This window comes from Electrona antarctica, assembly GCF_951216825.1.
Source record: "Electrona antarctica genome assembly, chromosome: 15".
Taxonomy (NCBI): Eukaryota; Metazoa; Chordata; class Actinopteri; order Myctophiformes; family Myctophidae; genus Electrona; species Electrona antarctica.
This window is the reverse complement of record NC_136796.1, coordinates 20,124,902-20,142,401: the sequence shown is the minus strand read 5'-3', so window position 1 is coordinate 20,142,401 and position 17,500 is coordinate 20,124,902. Positions and strand designations below refer to the sequence as shown.

The 17,500-nt window shown below is 45.2% G+C and overlaps 1 protein-coding gene across 2 annotated transcripts in view; it reads right to left on the bottom strand.

Annotated features, from left to right (window-relative positions):
- Positions 1-17,500, bottom strand: part of pag1 (phosphoprotein membrane anchor with glycosphingolipid microdomains 1) — a 101,275-nt gene that overhangs the window by 10,374 nt on the left and 73,401 nt on the right. The window contains exons 5-11 of one of the 2 annotated variants that reach the window (XM_079522662.1): positions 16,929-17,074; positions 13,298-13,562; positions 12,520-12,577; positions 6,689-6,785; positions 3,669-3,841; positions 2,011-2,225; positions 98-362 (exon numbers count right to left, since the gene is read on the bottom strand). In XM_079522662.1, coding sequence (XP_079378788.1) covers positions 98-362; positions 2,011-2,225; positions 3,669-3,841; positions 6,689-6,785; positions 12,520-12,577; positions 13,298-13,515 — 1,026 coding nt within the window. In that variant the 5' untranslated portion in view covers positions 13,516-13,562; positions 16,929-17,074. The remainder of the gene's footprint in view (positions 1-97; positions 363-2,010; positions 2,226-3,668; positions 3,842-6,688; positions 6,786-12,519; positions 12,578-13,297; positions 13,563-16,928; positions 17,075-17,500) is intronic. The other variant, XM_079522663.1, reaches the window with a different exon arrangement.

Below are 17,500 nucleotides of genomic sequence, written 5' to 3'. Positions count from 1 at the left end.
ATTCTTCCCCTGCACTCTGCCGTGAATGTTGAAAAAAGGCAGAACATCCATCCATCCATCCATCCATCCATCCATCCATCCATCCACATCCTCTCACCTCGCCATTGTACACGCCGTTCATCTTGGGCGCGGTCGGCTGGTTGTCGTTCTCGTCCAGGACTTTCTCCGGCACGGGAGGCGGCACCTCCTCGTCCTCCTCTGGCTCCTCCCCCATGGGCCGGCCCCCTGGGTGGGGTGCGGCGGCCGCCATGGCGTTGTCCGAGCGCCGGCGGGCCTCCATGTCGGCGCTGTAGCGGCTCTTCTTGTTCAGGTCCACCGAGGCGTACTCCACGCCCGCGCACAGCGGCACCCGCTCCGTAGGGCTGTTAGTCATCCGACACAACCTTTTAGTCCACGGTTCATTGTCAGACAAACGCAGACATGACATCTGACCCCCACCCACCACCCAATTGTCGTGCCCGATTTGACAGGCGTGAAATGAGGCCAATTCACACACCGGGCATTATTTCACACCTGGCAAATGCCCCCCTTTCTCTGTGACAAGGCTTGGACTATATGCACTGATGTTCAACTGAAGGCTTGGACTATATGCACTGATGTTCAACTGAAGTGCAAATGGCAAAAAAAAATGGTGCATTTATATAGCTCTTTACATGTGCAATACATTGTGCATTACATTCATCCACCTCTTCACACACACATTCATACACCGATGGCGGAGGAGACCATGCAAGGCACCAACCTCAGCAACCATCAGGAGCAATAGAGGGTGCCGTGTCGTTAGTCAGAAGGTTCCTTGTTCCGAAATTACTATCCCTATCTCTAATCCTAACCTAAACATAACCGCAAGCACGGGAGCAGTGCATGTTCGGACTAACGGGACTTCGGATCTATGGGCAGTTCCCCAATAGAGCACCGAAGTCTGACGCCAATATCGGTAGAGGGCGCAAATCCACGGGTTCATGCACTTTTTTATTTGCATTGTAATCCCCATAGGGGGATTTTAGATCGCCTCATATAAGAACTGTGTTTGAAAAATAAACATGTCATCACAGCCGTTTCACATGGATATGAAGAATCAACTGACTGTGAGAAAACACTAATGTTACTGCTACTGAATTAGTTAAATTATCGCTAGAAACAGACTGTATGACTGACTGACATCGTAAACCATACAGAGACACCTCCCTGACAATAACGCTGAGACAGTTTGTTTATTTTTGGACCACAATGCTTATATGAGACGGTTTTAAGAGGACCCCATGTTATTCTCCATAGAGAAATTACTTCCGTGAACCAGGGGATGAGCGAGTGACGTCAGGACTTCGGTGCTCTATTAGGCACTTCGATGGGAACCTCACAGTTTTTCCCATCCGGCCATTCTACATATCTGTAATCACGATTAATGGCCAATTTATCATCGCTGTCAGGCAGAAACCAGCCAACTCCATTTTTCTGTCTATCTGTCCATCCATCCATCCATCCATCCATCCATCCATCCATCCATCCATCCATCCAAATCAACACTAGTGAACCCCCTTTAAGTGTGCGTGATGTTTATTAATTCTTTCTCTGCGAGGTACGAATATATTCGTACCCCCAAGCTATGGCCTCATATACTCCGTGTATGAGCCCCAGGGCAGCTGTTAACATTGATCCGGTTGCTATGCAAAGCAGGATGATCCCCAAGGAGCGCTGTCCTTGGGGATCATCAGCCATCCAAAGTTCGGATGTCATTTCTGACTTTATCTCGCATCGCTCCCGACATGTAAACGTTTCTGGCAACAGGTAAACAGTGTGCGCTATTGCTAATAATAGCAAATGGTTGTAGTGAGTGTGTGCATGGGGCTACAGCTGGGCGGAAACTGATTATCTTAAAGTGGACGCAAGCGGTGGCACAACTTAACTACAATTATGCCACCCGCTAGCAGCAAAAAAATATTATGTCCAAGCTTAAGCTTGTAGATCTGCTGCTACTGTAAAATATGTAATAATTGCGCTAGTGCTTACCGCTCGGGGGTCCCCGTGACGCAGGGCGCTCCGTCGAGGTGTCCGTTGAGGCCGGGGGTCTCGTCCGGGGAGGAGGAGGGGCTGGGGGACAGCGGGGAGGTACCGTTGGGGAGGAGAGAGGCGGCGGCGTTCTGGGCCTTCATCTCCTTCACAGACTCGTACAGCGAGTCCTCTGTGCTGACGTCACGAGACCTCGCCGCCATGTGCTTCACCACCTGACAGGAGAGAGAGAGAGAGAGAGAGAGACAGAGAGAGAGAGAGAGAGAGAGACGTTTACTGTCTGTCTGTCTGTCTGTCTGTCTGTCTGTCTGTCTGACTGCTTTATTGTCACATCGCAGGTTTACAAAAAAAGGGTTAGTTGGATAAAGGTGCCAGAAAAAATAAATAAATAATAAAAAACACAAAAAATACATAAGTCAGTGTGGTGGCTGTCCGTCCATCAGAATGTGAACATGTAAAGTGTGGGAGAATGATTCAGAGTGTTAGAACATGTTAAGTGTGGGACCATGCATCTATTAGTGTTAGAACATGTTAAGTGTGGGACCATGCATCTATTAGTGTTAGAACATGTTAAGTGTGGGACCATGCATCTATTAGTGTTAGAACATGTAAAGTGTGGGACCATGCATCAATTAGAACATGTTTCAGAGTGTTAGAACATGTAAAGTGTGGGACCATGCATCAATTAGAACATGTTTCAGAGTGTTAGAACATGTAAAGTGTGGGACCATGCATCAATTAGAACATGTTTCAGAGTGTTAGAACATGTAAAGTGTGGGACCATGCATCAATTAGAACATGTTTCAGAGTGTTAGAACATGTAAAGTGTGGGACCATGCATCAATTAGAACATGTTTCAGAGTGTTAGAACATGTAAAGTGTGGGACCAGGCATCAATTAGAACATGTTTCAGAGTGTTAGAACATGTAAAGTGTGGGACCATGCATCAATTAGAACATGTTTCAGAGTGTTAGAACATGTAAAGTGTGGGACCATGCATCAATTAGAACATGTTTCAGAGTGTTAGAACATGTAAAGTGTGGGACCATGCATCAATTAGAACATGTTTCAGAGTGTTAGAACATGTAAAGTGTGGGACCATGCATCAATTAGAACATGTTTCAGAGTGTTAGAACATGTAAAGTGTGGGACCAGGCATCAATTAGAACATGTTTCAGAGTGTTAGAACATGTAAAGTGTGGGACCATGCATCAATTAGAACATGTTTCAGAGTGTTAGAACATGTAAAGTGTGGGACCATGCATCAATTAGAACATGTTTCAGAGTGTTAGAACATATAAAGTGTGGGACCATGCATCAATTGGAACATGTTTCAGAGTGTTAGAACATGTAAAGTGTGGGACCATGCATCAATTCGAACATGTTTCAGAGTGTTAGAACATGTAAAGTGTGGGACCATGCATCAATTGGAACATGTTTCAGAGTGTTAGAACATGTAAAGTGTGGGACCATGCATCAATTGGAACATGTTTCAGAGTGTTAGAACATGTAAAGTGTGGGACCATGCATCAATTAGAACATGTTTCAGAGTGTTAGAACATGTAAAGTGTGGGACCATGCATCAATTGGAACATGTTTCAGAGTGTTAGAACATGTAAAGTGTGGGACCAGGCATGCCATGCAGGCGGTGTACATACCTCGTAGGTGCCGTCTCCAGAGGCCGGTGGGGTCTGGCTGCTCATCAGGGCTCTGTTGGGGGGGATGCTGGGCAGCTGGCGGTCCTGGGGACACTTGGAGGAGCGCAGCTCCGACTGGCTGGACACCAGCTCCTCTGAGGGCTGGGGACTGCTGTCCTGGGTGTCTGTCAGGACTGACCGGTGCAATGAAATGGAGGGGGGAAACAATCCAGGTTAAACAATCAATTATTGAAAATAAACCTTCTGTCGTCTCTGTCGATTGACATTTCAAAAAGAAATGTCTTGTGGGTCAATGCATCATCATCAGACATAACATATGATGATGATTCATCACCATTCGTCATCATCAAGGCACCGCTCACTTCACACTGGGTGTGATTTATGTTGGTATTGGCAGTCATGGCTGCTAGTTCCCACCTGATGTTGTGTGGGAGTTCCGACTGCTCCAGACCGTACTGAATAACTACCAGCTTGCATAATGTCTTTAGACTAGGGCTTAAGTCTAAGATGTACAAGTCATCGGGTCCAATAAAGATGACACGATCCCCCACCATGCAACTCGCTATCCCACACATCACCCAGCCAGTGTGTGGGCTTTTGCCCTTGGGCCAAAGCTTCTTCCAGGAGAAGGTCTCTGGACTGAATTTCCACATGTCATTTAAGTACCGGTTATTTAAGTACAGCTCTCCATTGTAGGCAAATGCTGAAATAGCGTCGTGTCCCATTGGAAAAATCGGTGTACGAGGCGTGCTCAGCCAGGAGTTGGTCTCTGTGTCAAACACTCTGGTGTCGTAGTCCAAAACAAACACCTTTGTCCCGATAATGATGGCAGCTTCACCATGACATTCCAAACTCCGAGTAATACATATTGGGTTAATTAAAGACCACACCATTGTGCTGGTGTCTAACTTGTAGACGCCATCAATCCACCGGTTCCAGGCGTATCTTCCATGTACATTCCGGGTTATTCCTCCATGGACATACATGGCCTTTCCCAGCACACAGGCTGAGTGGTAGCGTCCGCGTTTTGGAACATTCCCGGACACCTTTGGCTTGGACCATCTGTGGGTGTCGACATCAAATGCATAAAGCACGTTGAAGTCGAGGTTAAAAATATTCCCCCAGATATAGATGCTACGTTCAATCAGGACAGCTGTAATTGCCCCCACGGTGCACACAATATCTTCAATCGGCACAGTTGTGACGCCATAGCGCCTGGAGGGAACCTCAGCACGACGTCGTATTCTGGTCGTCACTGGGCGCAAATTCATCCAACGCAAAGACACCGTGTTGAAGACCTGTACACCAATCCGTTTCCGGTTGAGCTCGTCACTGCTGCGTCTGTATACTCCAAAGGCATAAACCTCATGTCCCACTGCTACCGTAGCATGATATAACCCGTTGGGTCTATCATTGAGATGCACAGCCCAGCAAAGCATTCCCCACACCTCTACCAGCTTGGATTCAAGGGAATTATTATATATTGCTGTGTAACGGAAAACAGAGAGCTTTGGTGCACTGTCATGTATATTGCTCAGTGGCACTAATGTCACACAAAGTTTGGCCAATGTGTCGGGTTGGCCAAATCAACAAAGCCAAAGCCACTTGATTTCGCTAACATGGCATATTGTCAATAGCACAACTGCAGCCTTGACAGGCTTTGGAAATCGCCTGTGCTTGCAGCAACGAGTCTGTTCAGAATTGTTGTACAGGGAAAGGCTCCAGAAGCAGGTGGGATTATTGCAAATATAGGTACTACATTTAGTTTTTTCTTATTTGACATAAGACGTGATGACAACATTGTGTTGTCTCTGTGTGATGATGTCATTGCGTAGAACAGGGGTTTCCCAACCACCGGTACTTGTACCACTAGTGGTACTTGAGCCCCCTCTGGTGGTACACAGTGGAGTCGCCCAAAAAAGGAGAAAAAAGACAAAAGTGGATTGAAATATAACTACAGGTAGTTCTTCTGACCAAGCAATTGGTTGAAATAGTCTATCCAGCCGTGCTGAAATGGGCATGACAACACATCTAGCTGTTAATAGAAGATTTGAGAACGGATTAATCACATTAGAAATATCATCAGTTGTGCTGATTAGTGATTAGACTGAGTTTTGTCAGAGCAGCAGCATTATTTGCTTATAGGAATGGAACAAAAAGAGCAGGTATACGCTCCTGTATTTTAAATAAATAAATACATAATAAGGTGGTACATGGAGAGCCAAATATTTCTTAGGTGGCACTTCAGTATAAAAAGGTTGGGAACCAATGGCGTAGTACACACAATAGCATTACTCACACGGACAGGCTATATCGGCAAAAGTATATGAGGGGGGTTATCATATAGAATTGCATACGGAAAAAAAACGCATTCGCATTCCTAAGCCTGATGACCAGACAGTGGTTCACTATGGAGACACAAAGAGTCTCCTTTAATTTTTGGCTTAGGAATATGACAAAAACAAACAAAAGATATCCATGAATTCAAGTCTCCATGGGGTGAGCAATCGATAGAAAAAAGTATTTTTGGGGCGTGAACTATCCGTTTAATGAAATACATTACCTCACCTTTCAAGGTGAGGTAATGCTCTACATTCTGATTACAGACTATTTGTTCAGTAACAGTCTCCCTGTCTCTCCAGTCAAACAGAAAATACATTTTCAAGTTGGGTATCAACTTTATCCAATCAGAGTAAGGGCATGAGACACAGATGTTGTGTTGTTAGTTATTGTTGATTAAATTAAATGTTGTGATTGTGGATTTGAAAGTTTCTTCCCACAACACTCGCCGACTACTGCCCCCAACATCAATACCTGTTTTCTTATTTTAATGATGCTTTCTCTCTCCTTTTTTGTTTTAATGTCTTTTGCTTTTTAACGTGTGTGTTGTTTTTAACGTGACAAGTGCCATGATTTACGGCGGAGAATTGTGTTTCACGGAGAACTGTATTTTGCTCCCAATGTAAATGTGGTTCATGGAAGTGACAATTCATGTATTATGATTGTGGAAAATGTCTTACTTGTACCGCTGGTGAGAGGGCCGTTGTGAGAGGTACTGATGTTCAGGTCTGTCGCTGGACTGTCCGCAGACTGGCTGTTCGTGTCTCTCTCCGACACCTACACAACACAACACAACACAACACATCAACCAGAGGTGGAAGAAGAACTCACATGTGTTACTACCAGAGTTAAAACATCGTCTGCAGCTGCCCTTGACAATGATTTCAAGAGTTTTTAACTAACCATTGAAAATCTAGGCTATAGAATAATATACAATCCACCCACCGATCATCTGAAAAGATGCCAAAAAGCGGCAGAAAGCCAAGACATTTTTATTTGTACAACTCCTTTAACATTATGCTAAACAACCGGCATGAAAAACTTGTGATCACGTGATTTCTGGGTGTAATCTGCTTTGTCACTCCTTGGATCATTCACAGTTTGCAGAAGAGCGCCCTCTATCGTAAACCACTGAAAACCCTACATGACGAGTGACTCGTCAATGGCGGTGTGAGCCTTGGATTGAAATGACCAGTATAGGCTACTCCTCAATGGCAGTCCATGAGTCACCCAATAAAAGGGGCGTCTGTGGCTTAGGAGGTAGAGCAGGTCGTCCAATGATCCTCGGTTTGGTGGCTTGAATCCCGGGTCCTCCTGTCAACATGTCCAAATGTCTTTGGACAAGACAGTAAGACACTGAACCCCACATTGCCTCCAATGAGTCGGTCGGTGCTAGCTCGCAGCCATTGGTGTGTGAATCTGGGAAGTGAAGTCTGCTGTCACCCATGCGGATATGTTGGCCCGAAAGATCTTACCCCCCATTCCAAAGCGCCAGCGCTCGCCCAGCAGTCTGCTGTCACCCAGACGGATGTGTGCATGCAGGTCGCTTCTCGCCCTCAGGCGTTTTACTGGTATTATTAGTTACCGCAAAAAGTTGTTTATTTAGAAAACCCTGTGGGGTTTATAAGGTTAATCTCACCTCATTTTACAACAAAAATACAAAGAAATCATAAGAAAACAAACATTTGCAAATAGCAGATCATGAAAATAATAAAAAGCAGATCTACAAGCGTTGTGAGCTTGTAGATCTGCTATTGTCACTAGTTTGGGTTCCGGGCAAATGCTTATAATTTCTCTCGAGTCTTGAGCTAAAAAGTTTGTGAAGCCCTGCTCTATATTGTTTATTTAGTAACAAAAAGCACTGAGTACTTCTTCCACTGCCTGAGAGGATCAAAGGCTCAGCCTCGCACGTGCACGTGTGCACGCTTCCCTGAGGAATACCCAGGGTACTTTTTGAATGTTTAATTAGGGTTGTGTGACGGCCAGAGTTAATCACATGTTTTTTCTTGTTGGACATGGAAGGTCTGGTTCAGGAAACCTTTGAACGACGGGACAGAGGGACGCAGGTTGCAGACGGACACGGTAGTTAAGTATTGTAATGTAAACAACATGTTACGGTAGGCTACTGCAATCACACATCAAGCCACACACGCAAGCACACACGCATGCACGCTAGATTGGTACACCAACATTTTAATGCCAAGGACCCCCAAATGAATATGGATTTGGCCGTGGAGCCCCATTTGAAAATACCTTCTGCCAGGGATTTGACAAAGAGAAGAATTGTCAAGTCTCCTCTTATGGGGATCAACCTTCTTTTTTTTTTTCTTCTTTTTTTTTTACAATTCTAAAATAGCTGGTCTAACAACTCACAACACATCACATCACAATGTGAGCTTGTAGATTGTCTATTTCCGAAAAGCCCAACAAATACAGTGTTTAAACGGCTCCTCATTTTGCCGGGGACCCCCTGGAACCCCCTCAAGGACTCCATGGGGGTCACCGGACCGCCCTTTGAGAACCAGTGGTGTATCGAAGCCAGATCTTATGAGACATTGTTGGCCCACATTTTACATAAAAAGAAAGGCTCCACAGCCCCACCCAGTGGCATTCTATTGTCATAACAACATGTTATTGTCAACTGGACTCTTGGTGAGAATCCTCAATCCTAAAAAATACCTTTTTTTTAGATCTTTTAAAAAGAGGTGCATAGAAGCTGAAACATGATTATTTGTTAGCCGCAGTTGGATAATAATTTGTTACTTTTACTCAATTTCATTCACTTACAAGTGAAAAGTTAGAAATAACCTTTTGAATAATTTATAAGGAAGAAATTCGGAATGCACGGCCTTGGGCTAAGGGCTCTGTTGTCATGGTTACGTCCCCGCAGGCTATGGGATCAGTAGCCACTGGGTGAACTTAGCTTCGGGGCTATAGTACACACTCGCGCACACACGCATGCACGCACACACGCATGCACACACACACGCACGCATGCACACACACACGCACGCACACACGCACGCACACACAAACACAGAAGGGCAACAGTCCATCGCTACAAAGTCATAAAGGAGTTTGATTTAGCGCCCTCGTCCACAGACATCCTTTTATAAGCTGAGGGCCACTTTGGATATCATGTCCACAGCACTCACTACCCCGGGTCGTAACTAATCACTGAATTAGAATCCTGAAGTGAAAAGTAATAGTTTTGGACATATGAGTAACCATAAGTACATTTACTCAAGTACTGTACTTACGTACAATTCTGAGGTACTTTTACTTTACTGGAGCATTTCCAATTTTCAATATTACTTCTACTCCACTACATATCTGAGGAAAATATTGTACTTTTACTCCATTACAATATGAACTTTAGTTACTAGTTACTTTGTAGATTTTGATTATTGTTACAAACAAAACACACTAACCACTTCAGCGTGCCCAGAAATATCCATCACATAAAAAGACGACCAGAGGAATTCATACCCGTAGAAGGTAGCACTTTGTGTGTACGAGCAGTCAAGCACACACACAAACACACGTCCATGTGTCCCAGTGTGTATAAGCACACACGTCTTATGGATGTCGTTTAGTGTATGAAAGTGGGGCCATTTGTCACACGTTATGGCAGACGAAGAGCATCCTGGAAGACACGGCAGCGCTCCGTCCAACCAGACGGAAGGGGAAAAGGTGTTGTGTGAATATGATGGCTTGATAAAGGTCACGCCTCAACCAATAAGAGCTCAACAGTGACATGCTATCATGGGTCATCAATATGTACACAGACAAAATGTGTCTGTGGAAAGACTTGGCCTTAATTATTGTCCGTGGCAAATGTTTGATTTTATTTTTTTCACAGCATTGTTGTTCTTATTTCGATCAGTTACTGAATGTCTAGTCTCCAGGTTTTCAGTGTATGACACTTTTTTACGACATTATGGCACAAGTCCACTAGTACTAGTGGTTCTCAAATGTTTTATTTGCAAGGACCCCCTTAACTCTGAGAGGGTACAAATGGAACAGGTCCATTTGGTTTCATTTTAATATTCTCCGAGTTACAGTTACAGTTACTGTTATGTTCAGTCAGGCTAGCTACTACAGTATGTGTTCTGGTGATATTGTCCATGGCAAAAATCATGGAATCTCCAAAGAGGAATTGTACTATCAGCTGTCATGTCACAACAATCTAATGCAGTGGTCTGCAACCTTTTTCACATGAAGTGCCATATATAATTATGACACCACATCAAAATTAAATATTCCCAATTGATTTTGATTGTCCATATAGGTATAGGTTATAGGATATACATAACAAGCTTAGAAATATTTTTGTAATGATCATTAAACTCACCCACCTAATCCCTCCCCAGTCATGAGTTAGAAGTTTGAATGAATGTACAATTATGTGCATGATGTAAATTATCATGTAATTTGTAGATGTGAATATACTTAATTAATAATAATACTTAATTTAACTGACTACACTTTTTTGGAATATTTAATTTTAAAAGAAAAACCTTCTCTCTCTCACACTAATGCCAGTGTGCCAGTGATCACCCTCCCCTGTGCCAATGTTGGCACCCGTGCCTAAGGTTGCCTACGCCTGATCTAATGTACACTCACCATTGAACCGAATGGACCATAGCGCTAGAAGGACTTCTCCTTAACGCTATGGGACTTTCGAGCCTTTGCACACATCTGCAGAGACTTTCTCGTCTTCAGTAAAAAATAAAAAAGTACACTTTTGCTACTCCCCAAAACAAAGATGTGTAGTTGAATGCCTACTTTCCTTAATGTTCCACGAAGGCCCCTTTTCCACCGGGGTTGAACCGGTTCGGTAGAACCAAAGTTCTTTTGGTGGAAAATAATGTGTCTGAGCCCCCAACCTCATGTCTAAAATAAACCTTTTGGCTAAAATAAATAAATTAGCCTATTATAAAATAAGTAATAACTGTATTACTGGTCAGTCAGTGTGCTGATATTGATTTTGTGCATGTTGCCCTCACTGGAAACACTACACTAGTGGGTCTCAAGTGTGGTTCAAGGATCCTAATGGTTTGAGGGGATTCCAAATGGCCCTCTGAGAGCGTAAAAGGGCACTTCTGGCCATGATAATAGCTGATCAACGCTCTCAGGGCAGTTTTTTACAGATGTTTAAAGTGGCAGGAGCTGAAACCCCCTTTGATGTCTGTGTGCACATGGCTGCTCAGTGTTATGGGAGTCCTTGAAATTAAAAAGTTTGAAGAACCACACAGCCTTCTGGTTTTGTGGTTCTCAAACTGGGGTCCAGGGACCCCAAGGGATCCTTGAGGAGTTATGGGACTGTATCTCAGAGAGTGTACAGGTGTATAAATAGATTGGGGGTCCCCAGAGATAAGAGACAATGGTATCAAATGGGGGTCTGTGGTTTAATGCGTAATAAAACTGGGGGTCCTTGAAATCAAAACGTTTGAGAACTACATGCCGGATGTAATCGGTAAGCCCAGTGGAAGGAACTAAAGAAGAGGTACAATTTCTCTCCAATAATAGCTGCTGTGCATAGAGCCTCTCAGAATTAGGGGGGTCCGTGGCCTAATGCATACAGTATGGGTGGGGGTGCTTTGTACCCCCCACCAGCACCACCACCATGGCTCATTCCAAGCTGCTCTGGAGGACAGTGTCACCCATGGGACCAAAAAACAATGATCCATGTGAACGCTCATGTCTTTTGTCTCCCTCTGCTGACAGAGACAGGTCACAGCTACGGTGGCCTAACTGCAATAGAGTGCTGCATCTAGTGCACGTGCGTGCGTGTGCATGTATGTGTATGTGTCGGAGACCTGCCTGTCAATCACGTAACCAGTCAAGCTGGAAGCCTCATTTAACCTAATTATCTGCACGACACCCTCACACTGTGTGTGTGTGTGTGTGTGTGTGTGTGTGTGTGTGTGTGTGTGTGTGTGTATGCGTGGCTGGGTAAATGTTTTCCCAGAATTCCTCAGGTTATGCTAATGTCATTTTCCACCCCGGGAGTCGATTACAAATGTCTTCCAGACATTTTCCCACAATCCCTTGATAGTGCTGAACTTTGACCTCTTGACCTGATGACCTCTACCTCAGGAAGTCTCTCTGGTGTGTGTGTGTGTGTGTGTGTGTGTGTGTGTGTGTGTGTGTGTGTTTGTGTGTGTGTGTGTGTGCGTACGTGCGTGTGTGTCATTACTTATGCTAATGAGCATGAAATACACTAACTGAATGATTTTAAACACACAGCTGCTCTCTCTCTCTCACTCAGTCACACTCACATGCACACACCAACCTGGCTGCCGTGGGTAAGTGGTCACTGGTCAGATCATCATAATATGGTACGCGTATTTATCTGAATCACAATGGCCTGGCCTAGCCTTATTGTTTGCAACAAAATATTCTGTGGGTCTTGAAAGATTAGTATAAACGCTGGCAAATTGTTCTAGAGTAGAGAAACTCTGGCAGTTAATGACTTGAAAAGAAAAGAAAAGAAAGTCCAACTCACTCCGTTCATGAGGTTTTCATGGTCTGCTCCGGGATGAGCGCTGGTTGATTTCTTCTGCCTGGAACGGAGGAGAAATACAGTATTTTTGATTAATTTTTTCGTATTCCTGTGTGAATTTCTCTCTCCAGATTGGATATATAATAAGTAGGCCTATCCCAACTTGATTTACTAAAGAGCTGGAGAGACAGGGAGACTGCCTGTCACTGAACAAACACTCAATACTTATAGCAATGATTACTATCAGAATATAGAGCTATTTAACATTTATATTAACCCTAGGTTTGTCAGAATTGCTCATTTTAATATGGCACCATTTTTGTCTCCCCCCGTCTGTGTCTCATAGGGCCTAAGCACACTTTAGATTCCATGCGCGGACAGAAGAAGCTGTATTTTACGTCATTTCCGAGTTTTTAGACAGCTGGTGGATGGAAAAGAAGCTCCACCCCTGCGGCTGACTGCCGCGGAGGAGAGCGTTTCCGGGAATCTGTCCGTCGCGGCAGTCAGCCGCGGGGGTGAAGTTTCTTTTCCATCCACCAGCTGTCTAAAAACTCGGAATGACGTCGGGCGTCAGCTTCCTTTGTCCGCGTCTGTCCGCTAAAGTGTGCCCATGATGATAGGAGGACAGCTCAGAATTCAGTTTTCTTGCCCTGAAGTGGGCGTGTCACTATTCAGATTCAGAAAGATGCGGATGTGATTATAAACCATCATGAAAAATAAAGAACGAAACCAGTTCTAGAACCAACGTTGTAGAGAGTGTTGCTGTAAGTAAGGCGCTCACCCGTGGCAGCTGGCACAGAGCAGCAGCAGCAGCAGCGACAGCAGCAGGAGGGCAGCGGTGGCGCTCAGTACGCCCACCAGGGCCACGTGGCCCGCCCCCCCGCCGCCGCCGCCGCCCAGCCACCACGCCAGGCCCCCGGGGGCCGCGGCGCCCGCGGCCCCCGAGCCCGCCAGGCCCGCCTCGGGGCCCCACCACGCAGAGGCCAGCACCGGAGCCATCGCACATCACAGCCCGCAGGGGGCGCACATCGACACTGCTGCTACACCTGCTGAGAGAGAGAGAGAGAGAGATGGAGAGAGAGGGAGGGAGAGAGAAGAGAGACAGACGTTTAACAACAGTATATCAAACCAGTGTTCATTTTGACAGCAAGATTTAGTAATAGTCATTTGAATAAAATTCCATTCAGTTTTAGCCCCATTTGAGTCATCTGAAATGTTTTAGTTTTAGTCTAGTTTTAATTTACAAAACAGATTTTAGTCAACGACATCTATAGTTGATTTAGACGACTAATAACTTTAGTTTTTATTTGTTTTTTTGGTGGCTTTTTGTACACCTTTATTATTGAAAGGCCAGTGGGCTATTCTCGACGCCCTTCACGAAAATGAAGATACGATGGGAGAATGGACCGAAGGTATATGACAACGCGCTGGAAGCAGCCCGAGACATGAGAACGAGAGGATTGGACGTCCAGGTGAGGGAGCCAGAGGCCACGGTGGAGGAAAGAATTAGAGGAGCGGCAGCTTCACAGTGGCAACGCGCTGGAAGGAAGGAGGGACTGGAGATGGGGGGGAGTGACGTGCTCTCGCCAGAAAATCGAGCCAGGGCTCTGAGGCGAGCGAAGCAGAGACTGCAGGAGTTCCGAAAATAAGATAACCAAATAAAATACCTCTCGTTTTAAATACAAATTGTCATGACGGGGGTAAGGGTTTGTGAGTGAATGTTGATTATGTTGGACTTTTTCTAGTAGGATGGAAAGATCCTTTGTAGGACCTTTCTATCGCTAGAGAGGGGCCCTCCAACTAGTGGAGGCTATACCCCTCTCCCACCAACAGGGGTTTGGGGCAAGGGGAAGGAGCCCCTTTTGTTTTGGGAGTCTTTTTTTATTTATTTTATTTGTCTTGTTTTGTAAAGTTGTGATTGTTGTATTTGCAGTGTGAGGGGGATACAAATGAGGGGAAAGAAAACCCAAGATGCAACGTAACGATTTAAGGGAGATGTCGTTAAATATTAAGGGGTTAAATAGTCTAATTAAAAGATTTGTAATGAAGAAATTAACATACATTGAGATTGCAAGAGGATATATTCACAGAAGATGGGAGAAATGGACTGAGTATAGATTTCAACAGGTCGACACTGATGATAATGGACATTCATGAATGGACTGGAATATCTAGGTTGCTTGTTAAAGTTGCTAATGATGAACAAGAACCCTTACAGTGTGTCTGCAATTCTATGTTTTTCTGCAAATAAAAATTAAGTTACAAAAAAGAAAGGCCAGTGGGCTGACAGGAAATGGGGAGAGAGAGATGGAGAGTGACATGCAGCAAAGGTGGTCGGGATCGGGACTCGAACGCGTCTATTTTTGGAGCATGACACCTGTGCAGGGACGTGCACACATAGCCCTTTTACCTGTCTGCCCTTTCCAGACCATGAATCCAGCATTTACTATGGTGGAAGAAATGCAAATGCCACTTATTTCCATGCCATACCGGAAGGCAGCATTCAGCATAATTGCTTTATTTCTCCGAACTTGAATGCAGCATTTTGCGTTGAATTAATTTGTTTCTAAAGCCATGTCGTACACCGCATCTCCAGTAGATAAAGAGTGCTGGGTTGCGCCCTGAAAATAGCTGATCTTCAAGCTCACAACGAGCTTGTAGATCAGCTATTTTCGCTATTTTTGTCCAAAAGTGCCCTTTTACGAGAGTTCAGCCCCTGCCTCTCTGCACGTCTCTGCACCTGTGCACAACAAAGCATACAATGACTTGTCTTTTGGGGCATTGTAGTTTTCAAATAATTGTATTGGAGTAAAAGTACAATTAATTGCCTCTGAGTCTGAAATGTAGTGGGGTTGAAGTAAAATATTTAGAAACTAGTCCTAAAAGTTATTTTCCACCACTGATTGAAACCCACCGCCAGGTGGCAGGGCAGAGCAAATTTCTGCTGCAGCGCCAGACAGTGCTGTTTGCTGTGGTGCGGTGTGGTGCAGTGCAGCGCCTTGGCCAGCAGGGGCCAGTGTTTGGCAGGGATTGACTGCAGTCAGTGCAGTGCTGCCGTTGTACTGCAGTGCTCCACAGCTCTGCATAGCAAAGCTGCTCACACAACACTGCAGTCTGAACGCTAAAGTTTACACGAACACTGAGAGAGAGAGAGAGAGAGAGAGAGGACAGACAGACAGACAGACAGACAGACAGACAGACAGACAGACAGACAGACAGACAGACAGACAGACAGACAGACAGACAGACAGACAGACAGACAGACAGACAGACAGACGAAGGAGAAAGCGAGGGAGAGAGCATCTGTCTGTCTACCTGTCTCTCCTTGTCATTAGAGCAGAGACACAGACACCACACCCAGCGAGCACAGCGACCGAGTGACAAAACACCACAATCCATCTTCTCTTTTCGTACGTGTGCGTGCGTGCGTGCGTGCTAGAGCTATGTCCCCAGAGCCAAACTCCTGTCCGGAGGGAAGGGTGTGTATCGTATTCCTGTGTGTTCCATTGTTTTCGGCTGCGCTGTGTGTGTGTGTGTGTGTGTGTGTGTGTGTGTGTGTCTGTGTGTGTGTGTGTGTGTGTGTGTCTGTGTGTGTGTCTGTGTGTGTGGCTGTGCGTGCGTGCGTGCGTGCGTGCGTGTGTGCGTGCGTGCGTGTGTGCGTGCAAGCCTTGCATACGTGCCAACTTCTTGTGGCACAGAAGAATGACAAGGAGTTAATAGACTTATGCACCACAATGCGGTGCGTTGAGAGCTTGTTGATCGGCTATTTACGCAATGATTCAAATACTTTTTTCCAAAACACTGCATCCTCAATTGTTTTGGGGGCATTTCTAGACAGCTTTAGAGGAATATCTCAAATTAACACTAAGATTATTACTTGACATGAGAAATAAGTCCAGTAGAGTTAGGCTAATGTTCATCATTATCATCAGTTGCAATTAAGACTGTGTTCTCAGGCCTTGTACACACATGTCGGACGGACATGCTCGGTTCCATCCGTGTTTCATAGCCGCCTCAATGCTTTTCCAATGGAAGTCACGTTGTTTGTGGCTTCATACACACATATCAGACGAACATGCTCTGTGCTGTCCGTGTTTCATGGCCGCCTCAATGCTTTTCCAATGGAAGTCACGTGGTTTGACCAAACAGTTGTGTGTGATGGGGGAGGGGGGCAATCAAACACAAGTGTTTGGTCAAACCACGTGACTTCCATTGGAAAAGCATTTGGGCGGCCATGAAACCCAGGCAGAGCACAGCACAGTTGTCCTTTATGTACGAAGCCTGAGGCTTCAAACACAAGTGTTTGGTCAAACAGCAGTAGGCCAAAGGGAGAGGAGGGGGGTCAGGTGACCCTCCCCACGCCACTCCCTCTTTACACCCCTTTTCTTTTTTCTCCAGTCTTGATAAGTTACCTACTGGTTGATATCGGTTGATTTTCATTCGAATCCGCTAGATCTACTAGTGTGTGGGCTTATGATCCTGCCAGTCGCACCTGGACAGGTCAGACGGTGATTGTGGTGGGCGTGGTCTAGAAGACGTTTCTGGTGCAGGCTATCACCTGGAAGAGAGCACATAACGAGAGGAAAGGAACGATTAGGGATGACGGAGAGTGTGTGTGTGTGTGTGTGTGTGTGTGTGTGTGTGTGTGTGTGTGTGTCATTAAATCAATCACCCAACCCTTTTTCACTGCAGCCGCACGTACACGCACGCACGCACGCACGCACAACCACAGAGAGAGTAAATAGAAAGTCAATTTCATGTAGCAGAGCGGTGACATCATCCATAGTAGATCATATCAAGTGACATGGGACTTCATCACACTGTATACCAGTCTCAGTCATTACAAACAGTGGTCTGACCCAGAGCCCTGCAGTATTCAAACAGTGGTCTGACCCAGAGCCCTGCAGTATTCAAGTAAATGTAGATACATATTATATATAGAACAATAATCCATAAATCACATTAACACCGAATCACCCATTAC